General features: G+C 38.9%; 2 protein-coding genes across 5 annotated transcripts in view; both read right to left on the reverse strand.

Moving 5' to 3' along the window:
- Nucleotides 1-1330: 1330 nt before the first annotated feature.
- LOC117371033 (myosin-binding protein H) lies at nt 1331-10806 on the reverse strand. Of its 4 annotated transcripts, XM_055221891.1 has the most exons (19): nt 10561-10806; nt 9032-9076; nt 8804-8848; nt 8353-8397; nt 8134-8178; nt 7901-7951; nt 7643-7702; nt 7403-7459; nt 7138-7272; nt 6437-6604; nt 4281-4369; nt 4009-4204; nt 3790-3929; nt 3523-3682; nt 3189-3325; nt 2415-2601; nt 2257-2304; nt 1703-1734; nt 1331-1612 (listed from the first exon to the last, which is right to left on the reverse strand). In XM_055221891.1, the coding sequence occupies exons 1-17, from the start codon at nt 10754-10756 to the stop codon at nt 2273-2275; spliced, it is 1788 nt and encodes a 595-aa protein (XP_055077866.1). In that variant the 5' UTR covers nt 10757-10806; the 3' UTR covers nt 1331-1612; nt 1703-1734; nt 2257-2272. The 4 variants fall into 4 exon arrangements, with proteins under 4 accessions (XP_055077866.1, XP_055077867.1, XP_033822512.1 ...); XM_055221892.1 differs by lacking the exons at nt 8353-8397; nt 8804-8848; nt 9032-9076; XM_033966621.2 differs by lacking the exons at nt 7643-7702; nt 7901-7951; nt 8134-8178; ... (1 more) ...; nt 8804-8848; nt 9032-9076 and having other exon boundaries at nt 7403-7453.
- Nucleotides 10807-11245: 439 nt separating this feature from the next.
- Nucleotides 11246-19655, reverse strand: part of nav1b (neuron navigator 1b) — a 36531-nt gene continuing 28121 nt past the window's right edge. The window contains exons 19-31 of the mRNA XM_055221803.1: nt 17958-18136; nt 17679-17835; nt 17309-17504; nt 17114-17211; nt 16947-17042; nt 16575-16743; nt 15681-15916; nt 15455-15609; nt 15296-15367; nt 14520-14716; nt 14328-14446; nt 14021-14218; nt 11246-13935 (exon numbers count right to left, since the gene is read on the reverse strand). Coding sequence (XP_055077778.1) covers nt 13852-13935; nt 14021-14218; nt 14328-14446; nt 14520-14716; nt 15296-15367; nt 15455-15609; nt 15681-15916; nt 16575-16743; nt 16947-17042; nt 17114-17211; nt 17309-17504; nt 17679-17835; nt 17958-18136 — 1956 coding nt within the window. The 3' untranslated portion in view covers nt 11246-13851. The remainder of the gene's footprint in view (nt 13936-14020; nt 14219-14327; nt 14447-14519; nt 14717-15295; nt 15368-15454; nt 15610-15680; nt 15917-16574; nt 16744-16946; nt 17043-17113; nt 17212-17308; nt 17505-17678; nt 17836-17957; nt 18137-19655) is intronic.

Here is a 19655-nt window from a genome sequence, read left to right on the forward strand (position 1 = left end):
CATTTCTGCTGGTGCCAAACTCACCATTACCCTTATTAAACACTCTGGGAGCGATGCCAGCACCTTTTAAAGGACATAACATCCTCCAGCATTTAGCTTCTCTTTATGTAGCAGAGACTAGCCAGAGGCCAGTGCATTTTCAGCAATTAGACTGCACCACTATGACTCACAGATGATGCATTCAGTGGAGCCGTTTGCATTGTGTCGGACAGTGGACCCCATGATGTTACATATAACATCATGGTTCAACAGAAAAATCAGATGTGATTTGTTTTTCACTGTGACTGTTTTTCATTCTCTGTGGCAGGGGGTGAGAAAGGTATGCCAAGTTATTATGTGTGTGTATTCAGACATGATGAATGTTATGCATTACGTGATAACCCATAGCAGTACTGGTCTTGTGTCCCTTGTGGCTTGGTACATATTTGAATAGGTTAAAATAATTAAGGGACAAATTCTAATTGAATCAATAGATAAGATCAGGCCCTTGCCAAAATATGTGTATTTATTTCCTACACACGTTTCTCAAAAAGCATGAAACTACATTGAAGCACTACTTGAAGTAGCTTTTAAGGACACTAGAGGGCACTCCATTCTAATATTCTGTCGACGTTTTAGAACCAGTAAATTTTGATCACACACGTGCACAATAAGAAAACTATACATAGTACTAAATCCACAATGCCATAATTTTCCACAACTGTACTTCGCTCTTATTTTGAATGAGTTGATTTTTTTTCTTTTTATTTGCCCATAAGACCTCCTTGTAACTGAAAAGTGAGCCTTGCAGATCCCAAAATATCCTGAGCAGCACCCCATGGTGTTGCTGCACCCACTGGCCATTCCCTCTGGCAGTAGGCCCCATATCACTATGCCTGTAACTCTGGGACCAAATACTTACACGTTCAGGGCTACATGCTGGTATTATTATGATGGAAGTCCTGGCATACCTGTTCTGTTAGGAGGGGTAGAGCTCCTGTCCCTCAATAAAAACTGGTTTTGTGCCAATAGGATTTAGACTTACAGTAGCTGACAAGTTGAAAGTGATTAAGTGAAAGTGAGTTCATTTAAAGCTTTAGTCAGCTGGACAGATATTAATTCAACGAGACAGTAATAAATTTTGCATGCATGGGATAACTATAGACTCCTAACAGGAACCGAACAATGTAACTGACTGTACAAAGTGAGCTTTACTGTCTTTCCCCCACAGTGCTAGTAATACATTTTTAGATAACCGTTTTTACTAAATATTTTTAATATAATGTATATTACACCAGAGTAGCCTTCACACATTCATATTTACAGTGAAATTGTATTGAAAAAGCATGACCATAAATTAAATGATTTATTGTTATAAACAATGATGTTACAAAGAATTCTCCTAAGAGGAACTGCAGATTCATGATGTAGAACATGACTGTGATGGACTTGTTGGGGAAAAAAAGCAGATTTTGGACATGGACTTTCATGGACTTCGAATAAGAAAGAATAAGTCATGAAGCAACAACAATTGTTCATCCTAAGTTCCTAACACTGGATAGCACAGGCAATACTATCTGATAGTGTGGTCACCAGCCATATATACACGTTCTTCCAGGAATCCAGCACCTTCCTGTTCAATTCAAGAGATTAAAGTGTAAATGAAATGTCTGACAGTTTCCACAGGAAACAATTGTTCAAATAAGCTAAAAATGTTACATACCGCACGCTGTAAAGGCCTCACTCCCTCTGCTCCTAAATTAGCCAGCAACAGATGAACAAGTAATAACAACAGGTGTTAGCAACAAGGGACAACTGCAATAAGCTGCAATTAGGCATTTGAACTGCACTCAGTGTAAACATTGTTTGCTAAATTTAAGTGTGGAGTTAGGATGATTACCTGAGATATTTACCGTGTCCTTACAAAACAATAGTGAGATTAAAGGCACATTTTCCCTGATGAGGTAATCCAATTGTAAAACACTAATCTCTGTTTTTATCACTGGCTGCTGAGTCAAGGAAATATGATTTAGTCTCCAAACTGAGAACATGTCAAGGCATTGCATATTTAATTTATGGGTGCTGCCACCATTTGGACTGAGTGAGTGACACAAGCACCTTCTCCAAGTTTAGTGACATCCTTATATGGCAAGGAGGTCATGGAGACACACTTAGTCATCAAGGTATAAAGGCAATGTATCCCATATAACTTTTATTCATAACCTTTAGCTCATAAAGGCATCATGTATCAAAGATATTCAAATAGATTCTTCTAACCTTTGAAAGTGTTGGCTTATTTCTTCTCTGCATCAGGATTAATAGGCTCTGTTTAAACAAAATACAATATATGTCAGAGTTGGAAGATAATTTATCCAGTATACTGGATAATCAGTAGTTACAAAATACAAGTTTAAGAGTATAAGGCTGTGGCTTACGTTTGACCTCCAGCTTGCAGCTGACAATCGCCTCTCCATGGTCATTCTTGGCTCTGCAAGTGTATACACCACCGTCAAAGTTACCGGGTTTACGAATCTCCAAAGAGCAGATGCCCTGGACACAGATCTGCCTGAACTTAGGGTCATCTCCAATAATCATCTGGTTCTTCATCCATTCGATCTTGGGCTGCAGGAGACAAAAAACATACCACAGAAAGCGTAAATACAAATGGAAACAAATCACAAATTAAGAATGAAGATGTTTCTATTTATGGTAAACCCCTACAGACAACAGCAGGCCCGTTTTGGTTGCCCAACTAGGACCCGTAAGGGAATCTTACTCATCTGACCCTGCTTCCACATGACCCATGACCCCTGCTCACACTTTGGGCCACTTTTGAAAGCACAGGATGCCATTCTAATTGGGGCCTTAAGTATCTCATACACTCCAGTGCTGTTAGCAGCTTAATAGATTATGCTCCTACTGAGAACAGAGAGATGCAAGACAGGGATGCACCAGTGTAAGGGAGCATGGTGTTTGATATCCTCACTCACCACCTCAATATTACTGTAGACAGCTACTGACAGAGGGCAACATAACAACACTTGGATTTACAGTGTCCAAAATGCCATTGTCAACAGCACAAAAAAAGGTAAATGACTTGTATTTGCACTCTCAAGAATTAAACAGAAGAAGAAATGAACCTACCTTCTTTGATGGCCAAATTATTAGCATATGGTTGAAACAATGTGAGAAATCTAGATGTTTCATACCTTTGGGGATCCTCTGACAGAGCAGAGCAGCTTGGTGCTATAACCAACAGTAGTAGCTCTGTCGCTTAGGTTGGTGGTAAATTTGGGGGCCTCAGTGAAGTCGTGCTCCTTGTACTCAGGTGGTTTGTAGTCAATACCTGAACATAACAGTAACTCATAATAGATCTACACATGTATAACATATATGTAGTATTGTTATATACAGTAGCAATATACATTAAGCAATATATATTTAGCAATACAAATGAACTCATTTGGTTGCGCATTTCACTGTGCACTCATGCTCTTGCAAAGGTAATAGATAAGGCTGCAAATAAATTAATGTTTACCCTACCTGTCTTCTGGATCTTGGCCTCGTCTTTTGTCACAGTAGCGTCCTCACTGATTCCACATTTGTTCTCAGAGAATACTCTGAACTTGTAGGTGTTGCCCATGATGAGGTCAGAGATGGTGGCATTCAGTCTATGGTAATGCTCCAGCACAGTGAACCATTCCTGCAGACATAGTGAGAAGGGAGTTTACTACTAACATGTCACTTATCAAGGGATCATATTAATATTCACTGAGTATTATTTAATCCACTGAGAGGACAGCTACTTACTCCGGTCTTCTTGTCAGCCTTCTGAATTGTGTAGCCTGTGATTTCTGTGTTTCCATTGTCTTTGGGTGCAGTCCATTCCAGAGCAACATTGAAGCCCCAGACATCAGCAATTTTAACACTGGCTGGGGGACCTGGCAGCTCTGTAGGACAGGTTTTTGACTTATTATACATTATATAAAATGCAGCATGTAAATAAGGACCAGATAAGTTGAAACTGACCAACAATCTGCAAGGTCAGTGAAGCTTTATCCTCAAAGTCTTCCACTTTGACGCTCATCTCATAGACTCCAGAGTCATCTCTCTCAGCCGCACGGATAAACAAAATGCTGTCTCTATCTGTGCTGCGAATATTCACCCTCTTAGTGTCCAGGGGCTCACCATTCTTTGTCCAGCTTACAACAGGTTTAGGCTTGCCCTAAAAAGTAACAATACATATGAGTATTATATCAAACAATGTTAAATGTTTGTTCAATGTATTACGAGTATATTACTGTGAATGGGATAGTCAGATTGATCTTGTCTCCCACATGAGCGACGTATCTCTGCCTGAGGAAGCGGGGCAGACGAACTTTGGGACGATCTGTACAAAGAACACATTGTAAACATTAGAGATCACGTTGTCCATTTAATAAAATATAAATACTAATTGTCAGGGCTTTATCTGTCTGAACTGTGATATCTTAAAGTAAATTTTTTATTATGTTATGTTGTTTTGTTATACATGGCGAAATTGGTGAAATAATCCAATAATCCAACAGCTAATGAATGAATGTGATATGTCATGCCTTGTTGCTCAGTAACCTAACTGAAACACAGTTTATTTAAGATAAGATAAGATATGCCTTTATTTGTCCCACGGTGGGGAAATTCCAGTATTGCACCGCACAGTTAAAGAACAGAAGGAAAATGGTACATGCAATAAAACAAGATAATAGATAAATAGTTTAAAATAATTTAAAAAATATACTTAAAAATAGACTCTAATATAACATCTCTGTAAAGTGGCTTAAGTATTGCACATAGGTATGGATGAATGACACATGTTCAGTGTTAACAGTGTTCATTGTACAGTCTGACAGCAGGAGGAAGGAAAGACCTGCAAAACCTTCACACAGTGAGGGTGAATCAGTCTGTCACCGAAGCTGCTCTCCAGGGCAGACAGAGCGTCCTGCTCATGGCCCAGCATAGAAATTACCTTAGCCAGGACCCTCCTGTCCCCCACCTCCTGCACTGAGTCCAGAGGACAGCCCAGGACGGAGCTGGACTTCTTGATAAAGTTGAACACTACACAGTATTCCATTACCACCAATAACATTGTATATAAGGAACTAAAAGATAAAAATAGCTTAAAGGTCATAAGAAAAAGAATAAAATGCATAGTTAGCAAATGTGAGACACTAGCTCTCTCTGTCCCCGCACGCTCATTTGTAAAAGTAATTTGGTGAGAAGCACCAGCTGCTAAGTCCACCCGAGTGACATTTGTCAGGATTCTAAAAAAAGCATCCGTACTGCAGTATATCTCCTAACCTTTCAAGATTCAAAGCTATACTTGCCTTAGTCACATGCATCAGAAAGTCTATAATATTAAAGATACACCGAGAACACACAAGTTAATATGGCACTTTGAACTGACACAAAGAGCAAATATATCTGTAGGAATAAAATGACATTTAATTGGCCTAACTGGTGCTTGTTGTAAAACCCTCATTCTTTTGTAAACAATGCAGCAGCATTCGAGTTTGTGCTTGCCATCCACAAGTAAGTCTGGGCTTAACAGTAAAGTCTATGGCATCTTTCAAAATAAACAGTGAATCTCTGGAAGTGTCAAGAGATTTTCGTGACACCTGAGAAGTCAGAACTGTGCCCTGCTACCTCCGCTTCTGACACAGAGACAGGACACACTGGAATTTACCATCCCCTCCTGCACCCCATCGGCTTACGCCCAGATCACTTGTCACCATCGATCTAGTGGAAAAGCAGCTTGACACATCCTCAGCATGAGCTCTGGCCACAAGCACATTACAATGCCAATCCCACCACCCAAATGAAACCAGTGCTAATGGGAGTCACATGCAAGTTATGACTTATGTTAGAGGTTGCTTTAATTGTTATAATTCATGAACTGTTTCTAGTGTAGACCAGTTCACTACAGCAAACACATTGAAGATTTTTGAACTAGCGCCAGTTCTCTGGGATCAGGTTGCTGTTGCTCCCCAGTGCATCTCTCCATTACGCATAACCATAAGTTGTGACTGAGCCAAAATGACAGCTTCTCTTTTTAAAGCCCGATGGGACTAACTTAATCACTTCTCATATACTGGACATGATTATCACTGTAAAGTGTACAGGAGGACTGGAACCAGCAGCTTCACAGGCAACATAAACATGTGTTTGGTTTGTAGGGGAACACAAATGAGACATTCCCCATTTCTACATAGTAGAGAAAACAGGTGTGCCATGGACAGCTGAATGTGTGTTTGACGAGTTTAATAGTGCTGTCACTGTCAGTTGTGGAGTACAGGTTTCATATGAACAGGCGTTTTGCTTATAAAAGATTAGTTATTGCAACTACACATAATAATAATAATAATAATAATAATAATACAACGGCCCTTTCTATATTGACTCTGTGTTACAAATGTCTTACCAGCAACCTCCTTGACCAGAACAGGTTCAGGGAGGGCAACAGGAGGGCTGCGTCCACCCTCATTCACAGCCACTACACGGATCTTCAGGCGGTCCCCAGTCGTCTGGTTCTTGATGACATAACGGCACGACTTCTGCAGGTCCTCGTTGACCGCCTTCCAGTCCTCAGCTGAAATTGACAAATGACTCAATCAGAAACTCTCAACTCAGTACAAAATAGCCCTTTTAGATGAAAAAATTCATGATTGTCAATTTTTGATTCTCATCATGTACTATGTTATGTTTTGGGTTTTTATTTATTTTTATTATTTTTTTATATTACGGACTAAGTAAATGAATGTCACACTGAAGTACAGCTGATATTAGCTGCAGGGTCTAAAAGTGGGAACTCCGTGAGAGCTCCTGAAGTGCCCCTTTCCTTGTAGGGAGAAGTCAGGAAGCTCATGATATAACTCTAGGAGTGACACCTCAGGGACAGCTGCAACTGATATGGCTGACCCACATTAAAGGAAAGATGTACATGTCCCTCAGTCCACTTAAGAAGCATTTGGGTGTTGCATCGATTAGAGGTATAATAATCCTTTTCACAAAAATGCTTTAAAAATAAATTCAAATTGAATAATATACTGTTTGGATTGTCACTATAATAACTTATATTGTGTCAAAAGAGACTGACCATCTGTTACTCTCATCAGAACTTACTTCCTTCTTTGCAAATTTCAATAGTGTATCCGTCCAAACCAGACACTCCAATGACCTCTGGCTGGCTCCAGATAATGGTAACAGAGGTATCATTCTTGTCCTCAACAAACAGGTCAAGGGGAGCACTGGTGGGCTCTGTAAAGCACACAAAATACAGTATGTGAGTGGAAAATGTCTACTCCAAAGCTTAAGATGGACACACACAGGCATAGAGTATAAAGTATAATAAAGGATAATAGTTAAATGTAAGGTAAAAGAGTTCTACCTTTGGGTGGAGGAGGTGGGGGAGTGGGTGGTTTGGGCTCCTCTGGTGCAGCTTCACCTGATGATAAGAATAACTATTATTACTGTTGTTTCCATTTGGCAGTACATATAAAGCAGGTCAGTGCTACATGTAATTGATTTGCATTTGCAATATGTACTTAAGAAAGTGTATCATTTTATCATTATAGTTTCTAAGAGGTCAAAACTATATCAAGCCATTAATATGTTGCTTTTGCTTTACCCTCAGCAGGTGTCTCGGACTCAGCAGCAGGAGCAGCTTCGTCTGCAGCGGGAGCAGGAGCTAATTTTAAATGTTAGACATTAATCATTAGTGCAGTTAAGCAGATGAGATGTCTTTGAAAATGTTATTATGCATTATACTGATAAAGCTCTTGGCTAAGGTCAAGACCTTAACCTTCCATGGGAACCTTATGAACAGTATTGTATCATATAAATATAGTATAAAGTATATATTATGACACTCATGACAAATTTTTACCATCGGCAACGGCAGGAGCTTCGGGAGATCCTTCTGCAGCAGGAGCAGCAGCTGATTAGAGGTTAGAACAGATAAGCATTAAATGTATTAGTGCAGTTAGTTTCAATAGGAGCTTTAGAAGAGGGATCATTACTGTAATCTCATATACTTTGTCAAAGAAACTCTATAGTGATAGACAGAGCTACTTTAAATATAGTATGGATAGGTTTCATTAGACTACTTTGACTAATTACCCTCAGCAGGCGCTTCAGCAGTTCCCTCTGCAGCAGGGGCAGCAGCTAATGTTAAAAGTTAGAACACAGGCATCAAAATTGTGCAAATGTCACTAAATCCAAAATAATAATTTATATATGCAAAAGACTGTATTAAACATATTAAACTGATGAACCTTCATTCAGCTTTAGCCTTACAGAGAAATGCTTAACCTTAAAAGCTATGTACAAGCTTTTTACCCTCAGCAGGAGCTTCAGCAGGTCCGTCTGCAGCAGGGGCAGCAGCTAATGTTAAAGGTTAGAACACAGGCATCACATTTGTGCAGCTAAATTAATCAGACGTATATATTAAATGTATCTTATAAGTGCAGAAGGAAGTTGCAAAGAAAATATTAAAATTAAGTTGACTTTTAGCCTTACAAGTTTATCATTAACCCTATAGCTACATATAACAGCTTTTTACCCTCAGCAGGAGCTTCAGCAGGTCCATCTGCAGCAGGGGCAGCAGCTAATGTTAAAGGTTAGAACACAGGCATTACATTTGCGCAGCTATGTTCATTAGATGCATGTATTAAATGTATCTTAAATGTGCAGAAAGAGGTTACAAAGAATATATTAAAATTACGTTGTGAAGACTTTTAGCCTTGCAAGTTTATCATTAACCCTATAGCTACATATAACAGCTTTTTACCCTCAGCAGGAGCTTCAGCAGGTCCATCTGCAGCAGGGGCAGCAGCTAATGTTAAAGGTTAGAACACAGGCATTACATTTGCGCAAGTAAGTCAATTAGATGTATATATTAAATGGATCTTATATGTGCAAAAAGAAGTTGCGAAGAATATATTACAACTAAGTTGTGAAGACTTTTAGCCTTACAATTTGATCATTAACCCTATAGCTACATATAACAGCTTTTTACCCTCAGCAGGAGCTTCAGCAGGTCCGTCTGCAGCAGGGGCAGCAGCTAATGTTAGAAGTTAGAACACAGGCATCAAACTTATGCAGCTATGTTAATGTTCGTTCATTTAAGATGGATATAAAATAATACACTCAAGTTCATTAGATTCATAAATTAAATGTATCTTAAATGTGCATAAAGAGGTTTCAAAGAAAATATTAAAATTGAGTTGTGAAGACTTTTAGCCTTACAAGTTTATCATTAACCCTATAGCTACATATAATAGCTTTTTACCCTCAGCAGGAGCTTCAGCAGATCCATCTGCAGCAGGGGCAGCAGCTAATGTTAAAGGTTAGAACACAGGCATCACATGTGTGCAGCTTGCATCATCTTTCATCACCTGTATTTATGTGATGAACAAGATACTAAACTAAAATAAAAAAAGGCTCAAATATGTCTAGACGACTATGTGTTAGCCATAACTTTACAGCTACACAAAAGAGCTTTTTACCCTCAGCAGGAGCTTCAGCAGATCCCTCTGCAGCAGGTACAGCAGCTAGTGTTAAATGTTAGAACAAATACAGGCATTACTTATTATTTCAGGGCACAGATTATACAAAGTCATATCTCTAGCCTTACACTTTAAGGTCATATTAAGCCTTGATAAAGCTGTTATTTATACCCTCAGTCAGAGCTTCAGCAGATCCTTCTGCAGCAGGAGCAGTGGCTGATGTCAGATGTTAAAGCACACAACAGGCAACAGGTTGTGCAGTTAGTTTCATTGTAACTACTCTCTTCTCATTTTAAACACAAAAGGAAAATCAAAGAACACAATTAGGCTAGAAGTAAGACCAAAACAATCAAAAGTTCAAAGAGAAGTTAGTCTTACAATGTGTCAACAACATTTCAATAAACTAGTAGACTATCTTATGATTGAGCCACTATTAGGCTGTTTATTTGCATAAAGCCTACCACCAGTAGTAGCTTCAGTGGATCCTTCTCCAGCAGTGTTAGAGGTTAGACTGTATCAGGGAAACTGGTGCAGTTAAAAAGACCATTTAGGCGACTATAGAAATTGTGTAAAATGTTAGTGATGTGAAATATTTGAATAATGGATGTGCAAATAACTGTTGAATCTCAAGTTCCTACCAGTGGGTCTTCAAAGGCACATTCAGCAGCGAGGGCAGCGTTAGAGGTTAAGACCGATCTGAATAGATAGATCTTTTGAATAAATCTTTTGACCTGTGGGCGTGCATGGCTTTGGAAATTAGTAACACTAATGGTCATTTGTATCACTGCGCATGTTTTATATAGCCTGACAATATAAGGGCATATTTTGCATCTTTCGCGAATCAGTGTTGCGACTTGGAACAGTCTGGTCGCCATGAAAACCGCTCTTCGGTCGTCGCAACTTCCTTACCGTGCGTGTCTTCAGATTAACATTGCTTTGAGTAAAGAACCATCCATGGTAAAAATGATTTAGCTAAATTTTTTCATCATGGTTCATCCAGGGACAAATGCAAGCGACAGACCGCTGCCGTGTGTATTACCGTCGGCGGGTGCAGCCTCCGGGGCAGGTGCAGCTTCGCCCTCTGCGGGGGCAGGGGCGGCCTCCTCAGCGGGGGCAGGAGCAGCCTCTGCAGGAGCCGGCTCGGGCTCTGGAGCGGGCTCCGGGGCCTTTTCCTCCTCCTTCTTGGCAGGCTCTTTCTTCGCCGCCTTCTTGATTGGGGCAGGCTTGGACGGCATGTTGAAGGTTGCAGCTAATTCCCAACTGTTAAAGTCCGCGAAGTGGATCCAATGCCATCTTCCCAGGGGGTGTAGCAGGCTTTTATGGAGCCAAGGGCCAGACTCCACCCTCTGTAACAGATAGGCTACTTGGCTTAGTGAAGGCCAGACCAGCATGTCTGTGATTTCAGACAGGATTCAAACTACAGCATGTTGTTGGTCACTTTTTAAAACGAAGAACATGACACATTTTGTCCTACATTTCTAATCTCCAAAAGTAGGCTAGCCTACCAACAACCTTTATCAGGAAAAAAAGGTAAGGGGCAGAGCTTCAGAAAACAGCAAAATGCAAATAAACAAAACAAACAACTGTGTGCCAGTTACATTATGAACTGACTGGATCATGAAAAATATTAAATGATGTAGAATATTGCCTGTTATCCCTGATCGCATGAATCTGATTACATATCAAAACACATATTTATCATAATATAAAGCAACCCAACAAAATAAATATAATGTGTATTTTATTGATTCCAGCAAACAGTGATAGATGGATGATACCTTAAAAGCATGACTTATCCCTGCAATGGACTAATCTCTTACATATAGGCCTACTGCTCTTTTCTTCACTATGATTGTAGATATCCATCCAATGATGACATATTTACAGTCTTTACAATAATGCCCTGTACAAAATAACATGACATTTTAGAAAGAAGTCTTTAGAAAAAAAAACAAATATCAAACATTTGAGTATTACAAAGGAAAACATTTTCTAGTATGATCTTCCTCCACAGTACATAATGTATCTCATCACATAGCGAGTTTACATGCATTTACAACATTTAAAAACCCTTAACATCTGTAAGTCAGTGGAATAAGATACTGCATAACATTTGAGCCTACAACAAGCTTTGAAAAAAATGTGACTATACAGCAACCTGTATTGGCCTGTTCATTTTGTACCCTAGGTTTGTGTTGCTTTTTGGGCAAAACATACTTTTAACCCTGTCTTCAATGCACTGACAAGCAATATTTTGTTTTATAAGGCTTCCAACAATATTCACCTAGGATGCAATGTGGTTAGATACACCAGTTGAAACGTGCCTTGTTTACTTGTTTACTTGTTTGTTGTTGGTTGCGGGTACCATTAAAAGTTGCTATTTAGTCCTTGTTATGCTAGTAAGCCAACACAAATCACAGTTTATACAGAACAACAGGCACAACAACCAGTAAATTAGATGAGCTGATAACTTAAGTTGGGAAATTGGCAGACCAGGTTGCAAGTTACACTTTTTTTTTTTCTTCTTTCATTTACATTTAAGAAAACAATACCTAATGTGGCTGGTTTGGCACTGACCAAATCGTCAGTCACACCTTGGTACATCTACAAACTGACTCAATGGTTATTGGTCAGTTTAAGCACAGTGCAATAGCATAAGCATAAGCATAAACACACACTTTTTGTCAAACTATAAAAAGTTTGTGTGACATTCATTTACAGAATGTATGTACAAAGGAAAAGCACTTAAGCCTCATGATGGAGGGCACTGCTGACCACTTACAATTTGTCACTTATTTCTGTCTTTACTTCACGTCTTTATTTCCTTTGCATCTGTGCTTTCTTCCCAAACATTATTTAATATAAATGCATCAGTATTTAGTATGGATCTACCACCATAGGATCACTCACAGGACTTCACTGGCTCTACATTATGTATTTGAGAATGTTTACAACACATCCCAAAAGATCCCAGATCTATTTTGTAAGTTGTTTTTTTTAGTTAAATTAAATTTGTTGATGCTGACACAATTGAGACATTAAAAGCACCATATGAATGCTAGCGAAATGTTGGTATTGTGTGACATAAATTAAAATGGCTAACTTCACTGAATGTGAGTGGATGACTGACTTGAGATTAGGTAGTTTTAAATTTGCTCTGAGTTCGTTAAGTGTGGCTTGTGATAAGGCTACTTTGAAAAGCACCTACAATAATGTCTGATATTGAGTAAAATGCTGATACATTCATAGAAAAAGAAAACTCTAGTATTTGGTATAACGTTATGGGTAATAAAACATGTTTGTACATACAGTATAAGTAAACTTTATATATTTTAAATTTTGGGGATTTTGTATTAAGGGGAGATGGAATATACTGTTTAATAATTACAGTATAAGGACAAGTAGGAATGTTTTTCAGTTATATATAGATCTGTGAATGCTCTGACATGGATGTAAGATTTTAACGTCTTCAACTTAGTCCAGACCATTCTTTTTTGTGTTCTAACACTTAAAAAAAAAAAAAAAAGTGATTTAATCACACTGTAGTTTCAGTGAGTGAGATCTTTGATATTTAATACTAATATAACCAATTACCTGATAGTTACAATAGAGCAAACAAAACATTACCGTGTAAAACACAGAAGACTAACTCCAGTGCTTAATTGGGCAGTGGAGGTTTAAATTAAGATGCTTTATGTAAAAGAGTATGACAGCTTGAATAAACAAGGTCTTTACAACTGCGGAAGTTAAGAGATGTTGAGTCATTGTTAATCAGCTTAGAAGTGATGACTCGGAGAAAGCACCAGAATAGTCTGCTGAAGCTGAAGAGACACATCTTTGTTTATAAGGCATTGTGTTAGTTCATCACCTGCTTGTCTTGTATTATGAATTGCATATGTAACTTAGCATTTTAAATGCATTGTACATGCTGTCATGCTCCTCTACAAAAATAAGTCACTAATTATTAGTAACCATTGAAAAGGAAAGAAACCAATATTCTGTTGTGCACCACAGGATGGTCTGTTTAGTACTGTATGCGCTACAGCACAAATCACCTGAGTGATTTGAATCTAAGTGCTGAGTGAAACACTTTCATTGTGATCGATAAGCACCAGTCTAAGGGAACTGAGGCAAATGTGTCAAAAATACGCTACTTTTCTATATTTTTATATTATAAATACTATACTGTGAAATAATGGTATGTGAAATGGGACACCTGGGAACAGTCAATCTTAAAGTGTGTATCCATAAATAAAGACATTTACACTGAACCCCACAAATAATTAAAAGCTTATTCCAGGGCTAAATATTAGCATTGTTTTTGTTTTTTTTAAAGTTTAGGCAAGTGCAGGTCTTCTTTATCAGGGGATTCAATGTAATTGGCAGCTTCTTGAAGTTTTAAAAGCATTGCCATCTACAAAAACAAAGAAAGATCCCCTCATTATTAAAACATTGCAGAGTGTTTCAAATCGTACAAGAGAAAGGTCATGCAAAGTTACCAGTGGATCAGATTCCATGGAGCTGGGTGGAGTTTCCTTGTGGGGCCTCTCCTCACAGGTTTGTCCTGGGCTGCTCGAGCTGATGTTAGGCGGGGGTAAGTGGAATAGCTTTGCCTGGTCTTGCTGGGCTGAAGGCCAAGGTAGAGTCCCTCTTACCCACTCCACTGGATCCTCCCAAACGGCCTTTTGCCCATGGACCTGCAGATACACAACATACCAGGACATTGAAAATAGAGATGTGTTTTCGCATGGAAAGATGATTAGCATTCTCAGAATTTTACAGTAGACATAATTAAATGATAACCACCTTAAAGCCATCCTTGGCCCCTTCTTGTAGGTATGGGATAATGGAATGATTCCAGAGGTCAATGAACCATGAGCGGAACTCCTCCACCGTGACAGGGCAGGACAGAAAAAAGCATGGACCTAAGGACAACACCACTCGTCAATATGTGTGCTTTAAATCTACTTTCTGTTTGGTAAAGTGAGGTGTTTGTACCTATGAGAAAGTCAGATGTGCTGTGTTTTTCCAGGAATGTGTGCAGGTGATACCACAGTTTGGGCAACCAGTCCAAAACACGTATCAAGTCTTCATTGGTCAAATTCCTCTCATCCTCTGACTCCATCATTTTTCTGTGCAGATAGCGGACCAAGAAGCCATTGGCTGGCTCCACATTGTTGGAGAAAGTGACCATCCTAAAACATAAGAATTATTTTTTTAGAGTCCATATCCAAAGTCATTTAAAGGTACAGTATGTAAGATTTTAACTGCAAATTTCAAAAACATGACTGTTTCCCCAAATACAAGGTAGACATGTCACAATAAAATGTAGCTTTTACTGATTGCAATTGTAATTTTGAATTCTTAATGACAAAAAACATTGGGTAGGATGGCCAAGTTGATTTTTTTTCTCAAGACGGTTATCCAATCAGAAAGCAGAATGAGCCTCACAAGACTCATTTGAGTCATTTGAGTTGTCAGTTTCAATACTGAAATCTGAAGGTTCCAAGCTTTCAAACAAAGCATGGCCTGTTCAGATACTGAGAATGAGAAAAACGTCTGTGTCCTAAATATGAAGGTTTTGGCACTGACGACCCAGGTTAAACTGTGATTGCAGTACCTTTTTTTTAAACAAGTAAGAGCACAGGCTTTGACCATTCCTTTAAGGCCGCATACATTTTTAAGGTCACATAGTGTAATTAGACACTGTTGTTTACATAGACTTATATTGATTTGTTTATATGTAACAAAACTCTCAGATCATAAAATGAAACCTGAAACTCAGATGCAGGCCATGGTTTGCGGTCATTTTGACAGGCTGATTGCTTGTTCCAATGATGTAGGGACTGCATATAAACACAGAAAACAGATGTTAATCAGGTCAGTTTGGTTCATTCTTTTAGTTCATTTTTTAAGCATTGCATTGAACTGACCATTTGTGGTATTTACAGGTAAGAGCACCATTTACAAGTTCACTGAGAGAGGCTGTGTCATGAATGTCATCCAGAATCAGCACCAGGGGTATTTCTGATGTGCCGGTTTCCCGATCAATCTCATTTGCCAGATTTGAAAGATAAAGCTGTAGATCCTAACAAAAAGAAAATGTTAAATCCTAGTTTTATTGTTGCAATAATTTTTGACAGGCATAGACTTATTTACCTTGCACGACTGACGATGCATGTTAAAAGTTACAACTATGCCATCTGTGACCTCCCGGGCGCTGCGGTCAACCAAGTACTCGGCTAATCGAGAGGCCAGGTACGTTTTACCTGTACCGCTGGGCCCGGCCAGAATGAGCCGACGATGTTTGAGAATAAGACTGATGTAGTGTTGCATCATTGGTTTAGGAATGAGGGTTTCAAAGACCAAGCTGTCCACACATTTCTCTTTCAAACCTAAAAACACCAGATTGTTTTTACATTTTCAGCAGCTGTTGTTTGCTGGGTACATAGTGACATTCAAGAGAATATGATTTAGTTGTTAGGTATTCTGTTGATACTGAAGAAATTCTTGAAGGATCTGTTGGAAGATGTTTGGAAAATATTTATTTAACCTCACAAAGCCTCTGTAAGCAACATGGTGCAGGAATATGTAGTTCTAAAAATACTTAAGCATTGAGTATAGGGACTGATTGCACCCCCACCAGGCTACAGACGTCTAATGTTGCTTCTCACCATTTCTGGGGCCTATGTGTCTGAGGGGAGTCAAGCTGCTGGCCCTCTTTGAATCTGGCTGTGAGAAGATCGGGTTTCTGAGAGCTCCTGCTTTACCAGCTATCCTAGCACTTCATATGCTTCATACATTCCAGCACCTAAAAGTGAAACGGAGTTTGCTACACAAACTTTCCCTGGTTGAGTAACTGCTCATTGCTAGAATCCCACTACGCCATGGTAATGCAGTAGAAGCTACACAGAGTTTGGCTCTACAGGAAATGAAAAAAAAAAATCTATTTTTAGCACTACGTATGTTTGATGTATTACTTAAAAACAAGACAAAAATGCATTTGTCTCAAAGAAAGGCCAAGGGTTAATACTATATCATATTGTTGCATACCTTTCAGAGCCACTGTGATACTGGTTGGCCCTCTGGACATGCAGCGAGATGGCTGAGTCTCTGGAGCTTCTCCACCCAGTACCCTCTTGATATGGCCTATGCTATAACTGTAGATGGAGTCAGTGGACAGCCCTAAACTGGAAGATGGGTCCACCTTTGTGATGTACACCTGTGAAAAACGTGTATCACTGTCAATAAGGTTCTTTACATATTGTTTTCAGCAGTAGGTAATATTAACTATTCTACATAATTGCTAAATGTGTGGTTCAAAACATGAACAGGATGAAATATCAATCTGATGTAATTATTACAAACAATCTAATAGGCACTTGCTGTTGTTTAATATTATAATTCATGTTATTAACATGTCACCTTGAAAGCTTGGCTGACAGCTGAATCCAACATGGTCCAGTCCATCCTACCATTTAACCTCACAGTGCCAATGAAAAACTCTTGCTGTTTCACATCCTGTTGGCAACATATGCAATGCATAAAATAGTCCACACTTTTAAGCATTTTTAACACATTGCCAAACTTACATCTTTAAAAACATGTAAATTTGCCACAGAAACCACTACCCTAACGCGATAATCATCTCTTTGGGAGGAATGGCCGAGACAGTCTGATGTGAAGACATCTGCAACATTGTAAAAAAAATGTTGTGTTTTAACATGTGCTATAGAGTGTTACAGTTTGTTTATTTCCTTATTCTCTTGCTCATGTTAAGACAGTACCAGAGCTGCCCTCATTCAGCCCCCTGCTGTAGCTTTTGGGCATGTGCATGGCTACAGACTGTCGTGGAGAGGAGTTTCCCAGAGTAGTAAGGCCTGAGGACTGGGACGGAGAACTGGAGGGTCCAGGAGATGGGCATGGAGAGAGACCACCTGTCTTTAATTGGTCATTCTCAGACTTCAACTTCTCCACTGTCCTCTATGGAGAAAAAAGAACAGACAATAGACACACAGATTTTACAACAGCTGGTCTGACCTCTGATCTTCATAATGGAACTTGTTAATGTTGGACAACAGTACATTTCATGTTTCATGTTATTTTGCATATAAATGACTTTAATATTTGTTATACTCCACATGAATGTGTGCAGACCTGCATATTAGTCATGGCCTCCTGCAGCTGCTCCAGCTGATGTGCGGAGCTCAGTGCCTCCAGGCGGATGTCTGTTAGTTTGCGCTCTTTTTCCCACAGCTCTGAGCGTAACTCTGATACTACTTTCTCCTCCACCCCCTCTCCCCCTTCACACAGTCTAAGGATACATAGATAACGCAAACACAAAAGACAAGTGTTAATGTGGCAAGAATCATCAGACTAACAATCTGAGATAAATTTTGGTTAGTTTAATTTTGTAGCCATTGTAACAATGCTTGCCCAGATGATGAGGCAGAAGCTGAAGATTTCATTGATGGTGCAGGGTTTTCGGCTTCATGACGAACTTTGGGAGAGGAAGGTGCGGAGGATTCTGGGGTGGCAATCTCCTCAATGTCAGCGTAAGGTCCTGACTGCTTGGACCCTTTCTTACTGAATGCTTTATTGAAGGAGCTGCGTAACTAAAAGGCCACAAAAAGAAAGTTATAAGAGGTTCTATAGCAAAGCATACATACATACATTCAAGACAATTATGAAATGACTGATCCACAATTTGTTTAAGTGGAGAGTGTATAGGGCAGGGGTGGTCAAACTACGGCCCGGGGGCCACATACGGCCCGTTGGGCTTATTAATCCGTCCCGCTGAACTTGACCAAATTATGGTGCACTTCAGCTACATCAACCTGGTATTACTCTCTTATTCTCTTATCAGCCCTTCTACAAAAATTACAATATCAAAGAAAAGAAACGTGGATAGTGAGCGTTGAGTGTTTAAAACGGAGTGGACAACAAAATGTTTTTTTCACCAAAATCCAATCAAAGTACCAAAGTAAGTCATTCATGCTTTGCTACATGTTACAGGCCAAATCTCTAATGTTATATATATATATATATATATATATATATATATATATATATATATATATATATAAACACAATATAACATAAATATATCCTGGCCCCTCTGTCAAATTTTAGAACTCATTGTGGCCCGTGTCTCAAAGTTTGCCCACCCCTGGTATAGGGTATAGAGCAGTGGTTCTTAACCTTGTTGGAGGTACTGAACCCCACCAGTTTCATATGCACATTCACCGAACTCTTGTTTAATTAATATATATATATATATTTTTTTTTTTCAAATTCAAGACATATGTATGTTTTAATGGTGCACAAAATGAATCGTGCATTAACATCACTGTGTTCAAAGAATAAAACCAATACAATGTGTGAACTCACAACAAATTACATACATACCTTTTTACAAAGACATGACCTTTTTTAATACTACCACACTGAAATTATTAAAATTTTTAACCTTATGTATTTCAATAATGAACTTATTGTATTTATGCTATTTATTATTTTTAACATTTTAACACACACCTATCACCTAATTTCCATCAGGCTAGAATAATAATGAATATTTACTGCAAATCAGTGTGACTTCTGCTGTTGCCTTTGAGAGACCAGTTCAGAAACACATGGCTTCACCTTGGCCACTCTCATGTCATTTTCAGAGCAAAGTCTGTTTCTTTTCTTCATTTTTATGTTGTTTTATGTTTTTATGCCGTTCAAACGGCTCATTTAAGTGGGCAGGTACTTCGATAGACACATCAAAGGGTACATTTGTTGAATTGGGCCAACATCTGAAGACACTCGCAGTCCGCTAATCGTATGAGTCGGGAGCGTGTCGTGACCTCCGCCCCTAGGGTTCGATCGAACCCAGGTTAAGAACCACTGGTATAGAGTAATTGAGGTTTCACTATGACTCATGAAACATCTTGTGAGGTAAGATGTTTAGACTTTATTTATTAACAACATCACTCACCTCAAAGACCTAAAGTAAAAATCAGGGCAGCATGAGGGAGAGACCAGAGTCATACCAGAGGCAGTAATTTTAAATCAACTACGGGAGTAACAGTCATGCAAAAAAAGAAAAAAAAAAAAAAAAGATCTAATTTCAACACACTACAAAAAAAG

The sequence above is a fragment of the Periophthalmus magnuspinnatus genome, chromosome 5 (genome assembly GCF_009829125.3).
Source record: "Periophthalmus magnuspinnatus isolate fPerMag1 chromosome 5, fPerMag1.2.pri, whole genome shotgun sequence".
NCBI lineage: Eukaryota > Metazoa > Chordata > Actinopteri > Gobiiformes > Gobiidae > Periophthalmus > Periophthalmus magnuspinnatus.

What these genes read in the sequence shown, in the direction of transcription:
- LOC117371033 (XM_055221891.1), bottom strand. Translation starts at nt 10,756, where the DNA reads ATGCCGTCCAAGCCTGCCCCAATCAAGAAGGCGGCGAAGAAAGAGCCT. An exon ending in GGCCAAGATCCAGAAGACAG is followed by an intron (nt 3,326 to 3,522) that starts GTAGGGTAAACA and finishes TGTTATGTTCAG; the next exon opens with GTATTGACTACAAACCACCT. An exon ending in CTGCAAGCTGGAGGTCAAAC is followed by an intron (nt 2,305 to 2,414) that starts GTAAGCCACAGC and finishes TTGTTTAAACAG; the next exon opens with AGCCTATTAATCCTGATGCA.